This window comes from Malus domestica, chromosome 09, assembly GCF_042453785.1.
Source record: "Malus domestica chromosome 09, GDT2T_hap1".
Lineage (NCBI taxonomy): Eukaryota > Viridiplantae > Streptophyta > Magnoliopsida > Rosales > Rosaceae > Malus > Malus domestica.
Genome location: NC_091669.1, coordinates 32517430 through 32534267, shown reverse-complemented (window position 1 = coordinate 32534267; position 16838 = coordinate 32517430). Strand labels below are relative to the sequence as shown.

General features: G+C 37.7%; 1 protein-coding gene across 1 annotated transcript; it reads left to right on the top strand.

Moving 5' to 3' along the window:
• The first annotated feature begins 5595 nt into the window (after nt 1-5595).
• On the top strand, nt 5596-10592 carry LOC139187908 (uncharacterized). Its single transcript, XM_070804530.1, has 4 exons — nt 5596-5859; nt 9385-9401; nt 9608-9905; nt 9999-10592. Exons 1-4 carry the CDS (start codon nt 5596-5598, stop codon nt 10590-10592), a joined length of 1173 nt encoding a protein of 390 aa, XP_070660631.1.
• The last annotated feature ends 6246 nt before the right edge of the window (nt 10593-16838 follow it).

Below are 16838 nucleotides of genomic sequence, written 5' to 3'. Positions count from 1 at the left end.
GCCAAAGATGACATCGAGAGATAGAGGTTTGGTGTCGATGTTGTTGTTGCAGAGGTGGGACACGTGATAAAGGTGAGGGAGAAAGATGTATGGCGAGAGACAGAAAGGGACATATATAGGTGATATGGTAAAGTAATAGTGGTTCCATGTCCTGAGAGCTCGCCGGAGTGGCTAGGTGGTAAGGTGAAGTCACTTTTTTCTCTGCACTTGCAGAGAGAGATGAGAGGGAGCTAAGAGATGAGAGTCTTAGAGAAAATGGGTAAGTTGGCAGAAAATGAGTAGTGGCTTAGGAGAAATGGGAACACGGGAGAAATAGGCGTGGGCCCCGTTGGCATCACAAAAATCTCAACATAAATTAATAAAATAATGAGGGACAAGTTATCCAAAAATAGTGAATTTACTAGATTACCCTTCACCTTGGTAATCACATAAAATCTTTGTCGTAACTCTAAATTCAATTCTATTTGCACCCACGCGTTCGTAACGTCGGGTTCTACAAGAATACGCTAAAAGAATGTTTCACACTCTCACTATACATTGGTCAACACAAGTCAATAATCCTACCTCTAGGGCATTTTGGTAATTTCACACTTTTAAAATTAATAAAATCGTAAAATTAAGGATGGGTTGTTACACACCCTTTGGGATTATAAATCTCAAAAATATCAAACATATAGAAATATACATATTAATATTAATATAATGAGGTTTTCAAAGTCAAGGGGTTTTGATAAAAATTTGAATAGCATTAAGGTTTTAGTTAAAGAGTGTTAGTGAGACCGAATCCAGAGTCTTCCCTTAATTAATCATGATTAATTTGTTTGACAGAAAAAAAAATCATGGTTAATCTAGAGTGATTTTCGGTCCATTGAATCAAAATAAAGCATTCCAATGCAAAAAGTTTTGGAATCAAATATTAGTTTGAATTTCGAAATTTTGGGTTATTGAAATTTATTAGAAATTTTAGAATCAATTTTATCTCAAAACTTTCGAAATGTAATTTCGATCTCCTACATTTTGCAAGATTTAAAAATAAAATTGACAAAAAAGAAATTTTAAATATACAAAATACGAATTAAAGCCATTACATATGTATACGACATAAAATCATATTGGACAAATAAAATCGTATGTATGATTGTACTCTTTATTTGTTATGTATAAATGATTAAATATACAAAATACGAATTAAAGCATATCTAAATATAACAATAAACATAATAAAATAAGAATCAGCATGCTGTTTTTTTATTTGTAATGTATAGTAGTTTGAAAATTTTGGATCGGATTGGTACATGCCAAATGATATCCAATTTTTTTTTTTTTAAATCGGATTTGGAAAGTTCGGACTTGGAACAACAATCTTTGGTTTGAATTAAAATTTCTAATCCAACTTGCACCCTTATGGTTAATCTATATTTCTATTCTCATTTGAACTTTTCAATTCATAGATATGGATCTCGGACCTATGAATGATAATATTCCCAAAACTCACAAAAAAAAAAAAGGAAATGTGTTAATCTCATTTAGGTCACAAAAGACTAGCAAACAATTGGGAAGCAATCAATTTTTCAGTTGTTATGATATACAAATATTTTTAGATTACAAAATACTGAAACTTAGGATAAGATACGTAATGGGCTAGTCATAATAGTTTAGTGTTGAATTCTTAAGTTGAGAGCATTAGCCTGCAACCACTTGATAAATAGGTTTAGAAATGTTTAGAGGCAAAGTAGTTGAATTAATTGATTTGCAGTCTTTGTTTCATTAATAAAATTGTAGTCTTTGCATATGAGTCGAGATTTTTATAATGTTCTTGAATATGAAATGCTTAAAAATTTCAGAAACTAAAGTTTAACGGTTAAAAAAGCCAAGGTATTCCAACATTTATCGAATGATTGCATGATGATCGTCGATACCACATGCACAATATATTCCTTGAACACAATTAATTCTTGGTCCAAATAGAATGCCAATAAGATTCCTCCAAATCGGATGGGTACCATATTGTCGCATTACATACGCACGTAATCCCGCAATTATTTCCAAATCAAACTTATTAAATCGCTAATCTTGATGCACGTAATTATCATTTATTTACTATATAATGTTGTATAGATTAGCAGAAAAAATGGTGCGTATAGATATTAAGGCTTTTGTTAATCATATTACTTATGTCGACATGTTTATATTAGTGTTTCTTTTAAGTATTCGCGCCGAAGATTAAATCGGAAGCAAGTACATACAACAAGTTGTTTAAGATTTCATTAATCACACATCCTAATCTAAGCTCCTGTTGATTACAACAACTTTGTCCCTAGAAGTTTGAAATGCTAACTATAAAATACATATAATTTATGAGTTGAGATTCTGTCTAGATCACATTGTCTGTATCTTAAGGATCAGCAATTCAGATCACTCAATTTGAATATGATAACTCTATTAACTAATTTTGCTGACTCACGTCATATAAACTAAAAACCCGAATTTCTTTTTCTCTTAAACGGTTCGAATTTGTTAGTCATTTGGCTCTAGACAATGAAGTCTAGAGAGGACCTCAAATCATCAATTATGTAGAAAGGGGTGTGATATCCACACACATTTTTTTACGTCCCACACACCCTTCTAATGTTCGGCCGTCGGATCTAATGAATTGAAAAAGATCAACGAACAGAAATTAATAAAGATGTGAGAAGTAAAATTAGATGTGTGGATAACACATCCCGTATAAAAATTGCCACCATCGATGAGATCATGAAAGTAATGGAAGAACTGACCATTCAAACCATATTTTTAAAGGACGAAAATGACCTGGTTTTAGAGTATAATTAATTGTAATCATACATGAGATTAAAATAGGGTCCTGTCACATTCAACATGGTCTTCTACTTGCTCAGTCAAGTAACTCGTTAACGTTTTTCTTTTTCATGTAACCAAAGAAAATAAAAGCTCGAGACAAAGAAAGGTTTCAAGAGCTGACAATCGGGTTGTGTTCGTACATGAGCTTTTATATATTTTTTAGTTTATGCATGTAATTAATTGCTTGAGCTTTCTCGTTATTTTGTTAAATGTGTGAACTTTGAAAATAATATTTACTTATAATAAATAAATAATTAAAGGAAACTGTTACATATTCAAATTAAATGAGAGTAAACTTGATATAAGTCTGATTTTGTAACCATCATTTGGTATAGTCCACTTAATTTTATAGTACTTTTTTTTAAATTGTTGATCAACCGTTAACTCTTATTTATAGGATTATCTTTTACTTTTTTTTTTTGGTAAATTACATAAAACTACATCAACTATTGGATCATTAACAGTTTCATACATCATCTTTAAAAAGTTTCTATGTCATACCTTATCTTTTCTATGTCATACCTTATCTTTGAATTTGTTGCAATGTCATACCATCTATCAATTGTCTGTCAATTCCTCTGTTAAATGCTGACGTGCCTTGAGACGGGGCCCACTTTCTATTAAAAAATTATTAAAAACTAAAAAAAATCATTTAATATTTTTTAAATATTAAAATAATAATTAATTAAAGAAAAGTTAAAAATAAAATAAACCCTAGTTCGTCTTCTCCCCGCCCCCCGCCCCCCTTCTCCCCTACCCGAGCCCAACCTACAACCCAAAAAAAAAAAAAAAAAAAAAACCATCTTCATCTTCCCCAACCCCCCTCCCTGCAACCCACCCCTTTCTTCCCCAAACCCACCGCGCACCCATCCTCCTCCTCCTCATCCAATAAATAAATAACCATCTTCATCTTCCCAGACCCTTTTTTTTTTTTGGTTGTAGGTTGGGCTCGGGTAAGGGGAGACGAACTAGGTTTTTTTTTATTTTATATTTTTTTAAACTTTTCTTGAATTAATTATTATTTTAATATTTAAAAAATATTAAATGATTTTTTTTTTAGTTTTTAATAATATCTTATTAATTTTTTAATAGAAAGTAGGCCCCGCCTCAAGCCACGTCAACATTTAACAGAGGAATTGACAAACAATTGATGGAAGGTATGACATTGACCCTTTTTTCAAACTAAAGATTTTGCTAGATTAAATGTTAGATTAGCCACTGACGGGGTTTGAACCCACATCATCATGCAAGGACTCAACACCTTTCCACCACTATGGTAAAGGGCCACTTGCATAAGATTATCTGTTAGTTAACTTTTATAATCACTGTTGTAAACATTCCTAGTTTAAGTGTGATTGTGTAAATCCTATATTAGATTTTATTCTAGTTATCTTTTCCTATTGTATCTTGTATTCCTTGGGGAAGAAGGAATATCTTCTTTCCTTTTACTACTATAAATAAAGGCACAATGTATGAGGGATAACAACACACATTCCCCTACAATTCTACAAACACATCTCTTTCACTCTCTTTTATCCTTGCCGCCGACCCTCTTTAACATTGTCAGATAAAATAGACCACAACACGTTATCAGCACGCTCCTACCTCCGCGCTTAAGAATCTGACTTTAGAGAATTTTGCTGCATCAAACCAGTTCATCCATATCATCACGCACTCAAGTTATTTCAAAACAATGGTTTTTATCTTGATATTTTTGCAGCCCTGATAGCATGAACATTCACCATGATGCATGACCCAACTTTACGTTTTACGAATTTTAGATTCTACATAAATTGTATATGCATCATAATCATAATTGTTGAATTATGTGAATTTGATATTGGTTAAGAATTGTGTTTGTACCATACTTAGGGCCTCCGTATTTAGATCTCTTACAAATAATTGGGGGACTCAAACGTAATTATGTAATAAATGAAGAGGCAAATATGTAAAAAGGGGAGGAGCCCTTAGTCTATAAAAGAGCTTCTTCACCCTCACAATCCGAGAGGCTCTGAGATTCAGAGCAAAGCCTCACTCTCACCCTCAGAAGCTCTCTATCTCCCTCATGATCCTCTCACAAACAGAGAAATACAATATCAGTGTGGACGTAGCCCAAACATTGGGGTGAACCACGATACATCTTGTGTTCTTTACTTTCTTGCAGATTCATGGTCGGATTTACGTTGTTCCAAGACCCCTCCAATTTTGTGCATCAACATTTGGCGCCGTCTGTGGGAATCGACACAAAAAGCTATGTCGGTTCTCTTTCATTTTTTCATCTTACCACCGTGAAACCTCACCACACTCCATCTTGAATCTGCAGAAACCCGAGAACCAAACAACCCAACACCCATTCAATCAGCAGAGATAAGAGAGAGAGAGAGAGGTAGTGAAAGTAAAGCGTTGCAAAACAACCAACAATGGCTGCAGTCACCACCATCTCCAACTTCTACACTTCTCACTATCAATTTCCCCCTTCACCAGACATCCCCCGCCATTTCTCTCTATTTCCAAAAAGCTTCACTCTCACCATCATCTACCGCACTAACATCACCGCAGCTCCCTCCCTCTAACTCACTACCTCCCGCCTCACCCGATCCCCCATCGCCGCCGCTGTATAAGGCGGCGAGCCCCTATCAGGCGTGTGTTAAAGACAGCGGAAGTGGAGGTAATAACAATGACAGTGATGGAAGTGGTGATGACCAAGATCGAAACAAGGCGGAGGCCCTGGCGACAATGGCAGAGGCTGGGAGGTCATTGGAGAGTCTACCGAAGAACTTGGCGGCAGCTATAGAGGCGGGGCTGGTGCTAGGGTTGATTGTGAAAAGGTTCTTTCAGCTAGAGAAGTCGGCGGTGTTCAGGTGGTTACTTGGGTTTGATGGGTTCAAAGAGCAGTTGCTTGCGGACGACTTGTTCTTAACTAAAGTTGGCATCAAGTGTGGCATTGGGATATTCACTAAGACTGCTGCAGAATTGGAACGGCGCCGAAAATGCTCGGGAGTGAGAACTTGCCACTGCACAATCATTTCATACAATCAATCTTGAAGATTGCATGCCAAGCCGAGACCCCACTATCAGTCCATTTATGTCCCCATCCAACCAGGTGTCTCGATACCTCTCAAGTACTACCCCGAAGCTTGGCGTTGCAAGTGTGGCATAGAACATTTAGAGTTTCTTAATGATAACACTGTCAACTACTTGAAGCTACTTTTGCTTTTGTCGACCACATGGAAAAAGTCATACTTATACTGCCAAGGTGCAAGCATGTGGTGCTGCAATCAGGATGGGTTATCTTCAACAACCCACTTAGACAAAGGGAATAACTTTTTCCAACAAATGACTTAGCTTTACCAGATATTCACATGTGCTAGCATGCTTTGTCGCACTTATCCAACAAAAGAAAAAGAAATGCCCTCAGACAGCTCAACCACTTCCACAAAAGTGAAAAGAAAAAGCAAAAGCAGAAAGCAAAAGAAGATAAAAAGAAGCAGACATAATTGCGGTGGTGATGGCATGGAAAAAAGGGAATTACGGGCGTGACCCATTAAGCAGAGGGTCGGATTTATTTTTTAATGATGTAATTTATTTTTCTTATCTTTCGGAGACATCTATATAACCCCATTAGAGGGTAATAAAAATAAAAAAAATAAAAACGGCAAGCCCAAAATAATGGGCTAGAATGTTATGTGGAAGGCCAAGGCCCATATGCCCAAAAGAGCCAGGCCCTATGGCTTCAAGTTTATTCGGCACCCTGCCACTATTATCACCAACTAGGTGATTAAAAGTACGTCCAGTACTCCAAAATTATTCGGCAGCATGCCGCTATTATCACCCACTAGGTGATTAAAAGTACGTCCAGTACTCTAAAATTATTCGGCAGCCTGCCGCTGTGATCAAAAGTATGTCCAATACTCTAAAATTATTCGGCAGTCTGTCGCTATTATCACCCACTAGGTGATCAAAAGTATGCCCAGTACTCCAAAATTATTCAGCAGCTTGCCGCTATTATCACCAAACAGGTGATCAAAAGTACGTCCAGTACTCTAAAATTATACATGAGCATCACTCATGTCAATCATACATAAACATTCATGAGCATCACTCATGTCAATCATACATAAACATTTATGACCATCATTCATGTCAACATTCATGAGCATCACTCATGTCAACATTCATGAGCATCACTCATGTCAATCAACATAAACATTCATGAGCATCACTCATGTCAATTAGCTTTGAAAGCTTCATTTACAGAGCTCCAGCTTCGAGAGCTTCAGCTTCAAAAGCTTCATTTACAAAATCCAGCTTCAAAGCTTCACTTGCAAAGCTTCACCTACAAAGCTGCAGTGTAGGGTATACAAATACCGTCTCCGAACAACCGCCACTTCGGCCCATACATGGATTCAATTTGAAATCTCCAACCAACAGACTCTATTGACCGAAGACTTGGGGGACTATACTATGTACCATACATTGGGCCTCATGAAAAATAATTGGGGGACTTAGCCCATCACTTATGTACTGAGGAGTGAGCCCTTATTCTATAAAAATGACTCCCTCACCATCATTAGAGAGCATCGCCACCTACTGAGCAACCACCTCACTGCGAGCATCAACTCTAACCTATTATTCATGTATTAAGGAGCAAGCCCTTATTTTATAAAAGGGACTCCCTCACTTTCATTAGAGAACACTCATCACATATGTATTGAGGAGTGAGCCCTTATTCTATAAAAGGGACTCCCTCACCATCATTAGAGAGCATCGCCACCTGCTGAGCAACCGCCTCGCCTCGAGCACCAACTCTAGCCCATTTTTTGTATTGAGAAGCGAGCCATTATCTATAAAAGGGACTCTCTCACCTTCAACGCCACAAGCCGAGCCAACCAAGGCAACATAAGTCACAAGCAGAGCAGTCTCGCAACATGTGCTACTTCTAGTTGAGCATCATTTCAGATTGAGCACCACCTCATATCGTGCATCAGTTCTAGACGACATCTAGTTACTTCGGCCCACACATGGACTGAATTTCAAGTTTCCAGCCAAAATACTATCTTGACTAAATACTTGGGGGATTACTGTTTGTACTATACTTAGGGCCTCCGTATTTAGATATCGTATAAATACTCGGGGGACTCAAACATAATTATGTAATAAATGAAGGGGCAAATATGTAAAAATGGGAGGAGCCCTTAGTCTATAAAAGGGCATCCTCACCCTCACAATCCGAGAGGCTTTGAGATTCAAAGCAAAGCCTCACTCTCACCCTCAGAAGCTCTCTCTCTCCCTCACAATCCTCTCACAAACAGAGAAATACAATATCAGTGTGGACGTAGCCCAAACATTGGGGTGAACCACGATACATCTTGTGTTCTTTACTTTCTTGCAGATTCACGGTCGGATTTACGTTGTTCCAAGACCCCTCCGGTTTTGTGCATCAACAAATCGCATCAAATTGAATTCAATTAGCATATTATTGTTTTGCATATGCATATAATTGAATTGAATATAATTTGAATTAAATTATATATGAATTAATTAAAAAAATTGCGATTGGGAACCTAGGGTTCTTCGAACCCCTGACATCACCCAGGCCTGCAACCTGAGGACTGATGTTGTACCAAGCCGAGAACCACAGAGCCAGAAGCTCCGAGCCCCACAACCCAGAAACCCAACACCCTTCACGGCGTCCCCACCATCACAGGATGACCTGCAACCCATCCTTACACCTCGGGTCACCATGTTTGACGGCCTGAAGCTCATCCTCGACATTAATTGACCGAGATTCGATTGAATCTCATCGTTTTTTTTCAAAAAACCCTATTCGAAATTCTAAGGTTTTACAACTAATGTCGAGATTTTTTTCTCAAATCTCCGTTCACTTTTGAGGTCTCCCACGACCTATAAGACTCACTTCGAGCACCATTGTCCCAAGCACCACCGCCTGAAGCGGTAACGCCGGCCTTTTTCCCCGGCACGCACCCAGCTACAGTTGAGGTGTCTTTGGACCCAACCCGAGCCCTATTGGGCTTCATCTCTCGGCTTGCTCCCTAATTTTTTGGATTCCCTGCTTTTGCCCAATGCATTTTTCCCCCAGCCCGTGAGTGAGAAAAAAAAAGGGAAATTTTTTGGGCCTGCCTACAGCGGGCCGAGTGACATTTCTTTAGGGGTCAGCTTTTATGTGGCCCGTGTTATTTTAGGGCCTATCTTTTAGCAGCCCCCAATTTATCCTCTCCCCATAGGCCTGCAGCCCCACCCGAGATATCCTAGCCTAATTTAGGGCCTAGGTCACACTGCACCATTTTTATATAGTCCCCTATAGGCTTATATTTCTCTTTTGGGCCCTGAGTTTTATTCGCCTAATTATTTTAGGCCTAATGGGTTTTATATTTTTTCACCCACACTTTAATTTGGCCCCAAAGTCCAAATAATTAAAATTCAATTATAATTATAAACCTAAAAATCCTATCTTTGCATATTCAAGTTGCATTTTTCTGTGTATATATTTGTGTTTGCCTGCAGGAATATATGAACCTGAAGTTCGTAATTATTTTGAAACCTGAAGTTTCTTGTTTAAAAACCTGAAGTTTTCATTTAAAAACATCACCCATGAAAACCCGAAGTCTTTTCATGCAAAATTAAACCAATAACATGTCTATTAGAACCTGTATTTTCTACTCCTATGTGAATGGATTGATTTTTCTCCATTACACTAACCATATCTTATCCATCTATTTTGTGATAGGAACATGTCGAATTTGAACAAACTCGACTTCACCGCTTTAGAGGTCTCTAGAAAGAACTACCTCAAGTGGGTCCAAGATGTAAAGCTCCACCTCACTGCAAAGAACTTGCGTTCTGCTATTGAAGAAGAGACGGACAATCCTGTTAGCAAAGCTGAAAAAGCCACCGATATGATCTTCATCCGAAGACATATTCATAACGCTCTGCAAACTGAATATCTAGCTGAGGAGGATCCACGTGCACTATGGGTCGCTTTGAATGATCATTTTGATCACCAAAATGACATATTCTTGCCTGAAGTAAGACACAACTAGCAGCACTTACGCTTCCAAGACTTTAAGTCTATGAATGAATATAATTCTGAAGTTTGTCGAATCCGATCACTTCTCAAGTTTTGCAACAAAACTTTGACTGAAGAGGATCTCCTGGAGAATACCCATTTTATCTTCTCTGCTTCTAATATTGTCCTGAAGCAACAATATAGAGCTCAGAAGTTCACTAAGTTCTCAGATTTGATATCTGTTTTACTTCTCCCTGAAAAGCAGAACCAGCTGTTGATGAATAATCATCAAGCTCGACCTACTGGGGCGACTGTTGTGCCTGAAGCACATTATAACACCAACCAATGCCCAAAACGCCAAAAAATGCGTGGTAGGTGCGGCCAGAAGCCATCCTACCAAGGTCAACAGAGTCAAGACCCATCTAAGAGAGGAAACAAAGCCCCAAAGCACCCAAACCTCACTTCCAAGGCCCAGAACTTCAAGAATAAGGGCAAAGCACCTGAAACTATGGATGCGGATATGTGCTATCGTTGTGGTTCAAAGGACCATTGGTCCCTTGTTTGCCGAGCTCCTAAGAAGGTTGTAAATGAATATCATTCTCATCGTAAGAAGTTTGAATCAAACTTCATGCAAGTAGACGAATTGGAGACTACAAAGATGGAGATTTCTGACTTTCAGGAGGATACCACCCCTATGGAAGATTAGAATCTTAGATGTAGACTTATTTTTTAGTTGAAATAAGACAATTGGGGCCAAATTCCACCTAGTGGCCGAACCCCCCTTGTTTTTTGTTGATTTTTGAACAATTTTTCCTTTATAATTGGATTATTTGTTGGTGATTTGTTTTTTTTTGGATATTACGTTTTAATTAATTACTATCCTTGAATAAATGAAATTATTTTGAATTGATATTTATTTTTCAAAACTTTTATGCATGTGATCGATTCAAATTAATTTTTCATTCTAGGTATGACTAGTGGGAAAGTTAGTTGTCTAGCAGATAATGCAACCACGCATATAGTTTTGCGTGAACGCATCTATTTCACTAACTTCATACCTAAGAATGCACCTCTGATAACCCTTTCAGGCTCATCCAACTTGATAGAAGGATACGGTAAGGCACTTATAATGTTGTCCAATGGTACAATCTTGACCATTTCTGAGGCAGTCTATTCTCCACGTTCCGGAACAATGTTGTTGAGTTTCAAGGACATTAGAGATAACAATTACCACGCTGAAACCCATGTAGAAAACTGAGTTAAATTTCTTTGCATAACTTCCTACGACTATGGTCAGAAGCATATTCTAGAGAAGATGGATCATATCCCAAGTGGTCTATATACTACGACCATACGCCCTATAGAATGTCACTATGTGGCCAGCCCTACTACTAGGACTGCGCAAGAAATTACACTTTGGCATGATCGTTTGGGACATCCTGGATGAATAGCGATGCGCCGTATTCTCAAATCTTCACACGAGCATCCACTAACCCAAAGTTTAGGTTCGATCCAAGGAATCGCATGCCAAACATGTTCCATAGGGAAGCTTATTACTAAGCCTTCTTATGACAAGATTCGTTCGAATCCTCCCATTTTTCTACAACAGATTCAGAGGACATTTGTGGACCGATTCACCATCCCTACGAACCATTTAGATACTTTATGGCTTTGGTTGATGCTTCCACACGTTGGTCACATGTGTGTTTATTGTCCACAATGAACTTTGCATTCTCTAAACTATTGTCTCAGGTTATCAAGCTCAGGGCTCACCACCTGATTATCCGATCAAATCTATTCGATTGGATAATGCTGGAGAATTCACATCTAAAACTTTTGATGACTATTGCATGTCGGTTGGGGTTAAAGTTGAACATCATGTACCCCATGTTCACACCCAAAACAGCCTGGCAGAGGCTTTCATTAAGCGCTTACAAATGATTGCTCAATCGTTAGTCATATATACCAAGCTCTTGATCGCTGCTTAGGGCCATGCAATATTGCACGCAGCAAAGTCGGTCCACCTGAGGCCTGTTGCGACACAACTATTTAGTGCCCTTCAGTTGGTTATGAAATACAAACCCGACATATCGCATCTGCGCGTATTTGGTTATGCGATATATGTGTCGATCTCGTCGCCCTTACGTACAAAAATGGGGCCTCAGCGAATGATGGGAATCTATGTTGGATATGATTCTCCTTTGATTATTCGTTACTTAGAACCTTTGACAAACGATCTGTTTACTGCTTATTTCACGGATTGTCACTTCTATGATACAGTCTTCTCGTCATTAGGGGGAGATAAGAATGTCAACATTCCTGAAGAAATGCGTAAATTATCATGGACAACTCCCACTTTGGCTCATTTGGATCCCTGCACCTCTCAATCTGAAATTGAAGTGCAGCACATATTAGATCTTTAGACCATAGCTCAAAGCATGCCATATGCTTTCACCGATCTAATGTGCATGACAAGATCACACATTCCAGCTGCGAATACACCTGCAAAGATAGATGTACCAAATGTATGACGGACTACCCTCTTAGAAGCCCAGGACGCCAATCTTAGTGATCCACGTACATTAGCAGCTAGCTATTCATCTGCCCCTACACAAAAACGTGGCAATCCTCTTGGTTCAAAGGATTCACACCCCTAGAATAGGAAACCCACGGCACAAGGTCCCGAAGAATGCAAGCTTAGATAATGTGTGGCGTAGAAATGAGATGATTGTCGACGATGCATTAACATTTGCAGTAGCTACTGAGATCATGTTGAGCGATGACATTGAACCCCGTTCTATTGATGAATGTCGACGTATAACTGATTGGTCAAACTGGAAACACGTAATTCAAGTCGAACTCAATTCGCTTGCGTAACGTAAGGTGTTTGGACCTGTAAATCCTACTCCTTCACATGTGAAGCCCATTGGCTACAAGTAGGTTTTTGTTGGGAAACGTAATGAGAAGAACGAAATTGTGCGTTACAAAGCTCGTCTTGTTGCACAAGGCTTCTCACTATGCCTCGAGATTGACTATAACGAAACTTATTCACCCGTTATGGATGTGATTACTTTTTGCTACCTTATCAGTTTGGTATTTTCTGAAAAATTGGATATGCAACTGATGGATGTAGTAACCGCATATCTCTATGGGGACCTTGATACATAATCTATATGAAAGTTCCCGAATGACTTACATTGACTGGTTCAAATATTTCCAAACCCCAGAACACGACCTCATTTGGCTAAGGCGTTCACAATACGGTTTGAAACAATCCAAAAAAATGTGGTATAACCGTCTGAGTGAGTATTTGACTAGTCAGGGATATATGAACAACAAATTATACCCTTGTGTGTTCACTAAGAAGTCACATTATGGATTTACGATTGTTGTAGTATATGTTTTTAATATGAACCTCATTGGAACTCCTGAAGAGCTTACGAGAACTGCTACACACCTGAAGTCGGAATTTGAGATAAAAGATCTAGGTAAGACTCAATACTGTCTTGGTCTCAAGATAGAGCATTGTTCCAATGGAATCCTAGTACATCAATGGAACTACACCTGGAAGGTGTTGCGTCGTTTTAATGAGGATAAAGCGAAACATTCGAGTACTCCTATAGTCGTTCAATCGCTAGATGCAAAACTAAATTCCTTTGGTCCGAAGGAGGATGATGAAGAGATTTTGGAGCCTGAAGTTCCTTATCTAAGTGCGATGGGAGCTTTATTGTACTTAGCTCAATGCACTATACCCGACATCTTCTTTGCTGTTAATCTTTTGGAAAGATACAGTAATACACCTACACGCAAACACTGGACCGGCATGAAAACATCTTACATTACCTTAAGGGTACAACGGATTTGGGCTTGTTTTATCTTTACAGATCCTCGAGTGATGCCGCACCTTCTGCCTCTCGAGTCAATTCACGCCTTGTTGGTTATGCCGACGCAGGTTACTTATCTGATCCGCACTAGGCACATTCTCAAATGGGTTATGTCTTTACCATTAGAGGCACCGCAATCTCTTAGAGGTCAACTAAACAGACCTTAGTTGCCACTTTGTCTAACCATGCTGGAATTCTTGTCTTACATAAAGCAACTCGGGAATGCTTTTGGTTGAGAGCAGTAATGGGCCATATTCGAAGCTCCTACAATCTTTATCCAATCGTTGATGTCCCGACAACGATCTTTGAAGACAACGCAACATGCATCAAACAACTCAAAAAAGGTTATATCAAAGGAGACAACACCATGCACATTGCGCCGAAGTTTTTCTTTTCACATCAACAACAAGAGCATTAGAAGACTGAAGTCACGCGAATCCATTCACAAGACAATCTAGCCGACCTCTTCACCAAATCATTGCCAAAGACGATTTTTCAAAAGCTTGTTCATGGAATTGGTATGCGTAAACTTTCTTAGTTGTAACTTTACTATTTCTCTTTGGAATTGTGTCAAACTCAGGGGGAGTGTCCTGTAGTTACTTGCTTGATCTTAATGTACTCTTTTTCCCTACGATTAGAATCATTTTTCCCACTGGGTTTTTGCTACCTAACTAGGTTTTAATGAGGCACCCACCTTGGGCTGGTCATATCCCTGATGACGTCTCGTAGACATTTCTTTTGACTTTGCATTTCTCACACATTTTTCCTTATACTATGAATTTTGTCCCTCCTTGGGTTTTTGCCATACCCTTAGGATTTTTTTAGTGAGACATACTACTTATGCAAGTTCCTACCTTATTGAGAATAAGCGTTATTCCTTAGAATCAGTGTTGACGAGTCGACTTCCTCAACTTCTACATGATACTAAATCTATATTGAGTATTTACACACTCAGGGGGAGTGTTGTAAACATTCCTAGTTTAAGTGCGATTGTGTAAATCCTAGAGTAGATTTTATTCTAGTTATCTCTTCCTATTGTATCTTGTATTCCTTTGGGAAGAAGGAATATCTTCTATCCTTTTACTACTATAAATAAAGGCACAATGTAGGAGAGATAATAACACACATTCCCCTACAATTCTACAAACACATCTCTCTCACTCTCTTCTCCTTGCCGCCGGCCATCTTTAACATTGTCAGATAAAATACACCACAACAATCACTTAGTTTTTATAATTATTATCTCAATTTTTCTTCTACCTCCATCACATGTTAATTGTGTTAAAAAAATATTTGATCTAGGTTTTATATATACGAGCATATATACTAGTATGAATATAAATGTATGAAGATGAAATTTCTTAAACTATTTTCATGGATGATAGGTAGATTTTTAAGTTTTATTTATTTTTCGTATATTCTATCTCCATCACGGGTTAAATGTACTTATCAACCTATGATGTATCATATATGGCTGGCATATAAAAAAATTTCAACTATTTTCCATATATGTGGTTGGATCTTCATATTAAAATATTCAAATTAAAAGATTGAGTAAAGATTAATAAATCAAGAAATTTAAACAGGCAAGACAAATTTAATTAAAGTAAAAAGATAACAAAATTGAACTAAATTCAATCACAACACAAATTTTTTACCTAGATCTTCTTTTTTTTTTTTAATTTTTTTTTCAAACGATAGGTTTTGTTAGATTAGATATTAGATTAGTCACCAACGGGATTTGAACTTACGTCATTATGTAAGGACTCAACACCTTTTCACCGCTATAATCAAATGCCACTTGCATTTTATACCTAGATCAAAGTAATTCCATTAAACTACAAATGAATTATGAACTACAGTTTGGTTGGAAGGGAACAAAGAATGAGGATCCTCTCCGGATCCTCTTTGTGAGGATTTTGGAGATCTAGAGAGCATCATCATTCTGGAACGAAGCTTTAATTAATTTATGTATTTTATGGGCCACATATAGAGAATAGTACTTCAAAACGGCAAGTGGTTAGCATTGTATCTGAATGAATCTTCCTTCAAGCCCAAGTGTTGTCACACTTAATTTAGGTCTATGATTTCTTGGACACCCACGCATGAGAGCCCGCTCTTCTTCTTAGTTGCTAATAGGGTGCGCTTGGATTAGGTTAACTCGAATCTCTTCAAGCTCAATTTGATTATCATAATTGGATGAGTTAAAATGAAGTAAAAATCTGATCAAATCCAACTGACCTTAATTCAATCATTTATTGGGTTCGGTTGGATTGTGTTGAATTGATGTCTTTCTCGCACATGTCAACCCAAACTCAATCTAATTTCTAGTTCGAATTCTCTCATACACATATTACCCTTATTGCTTCATATTTTATGAGCTACATACAAGTGTTGGGGTGACTGTAATTGAAGTTTTTGTTGGTTTTTATTTCAGCAATGAAAGATAATGTTGCCTTTACATTTCTTTTTGTTGAAATTTTTTATTTTCTCTTATAATTTATGTTTCAACTTTCGCATTTTTTTCATGTTCTCTTAGAATTTATTTCAGCAATGAAAGATAATGGATGTACATGAAATTAACTTATATGTGGATAATGTGTAGAATTGAATTTTAACTAGTATTAACATTGTTTGGTTCAAAATTTGAAAAATATTGCAAAAAACAAAAGGTGTTACAATTTACAAATCAATAAAGTTGGCCAAATCCGAACTAAGTAAGTCCAAATCTCATTCAAACTCAAACCCAACCCAAATCCAAATTGTGAATGTTGAGTTTGAATTAGGTAACATTTTATATAGGTTTTTGGTTTTTCAACTTCTTATATTGCTGAGCCTAATAATGTGGTTTAAATTTATCTTTGATGAGAATCGAAGATAAAACCTCACTGACAAGTAGCTAGACGGGAGTACTAATTATCATAGAAAAAAATACTAAATAAATAAATGTGAGAAGTGTGTGCCACGCGTACGGTTACAATCTGGAATCTCCTGGTACACAAAATCAGCTGTAACGAATATAGCAAGCTCCAGCATCACTCTTCGCCGCTCCTAATCTCCTCGATAAG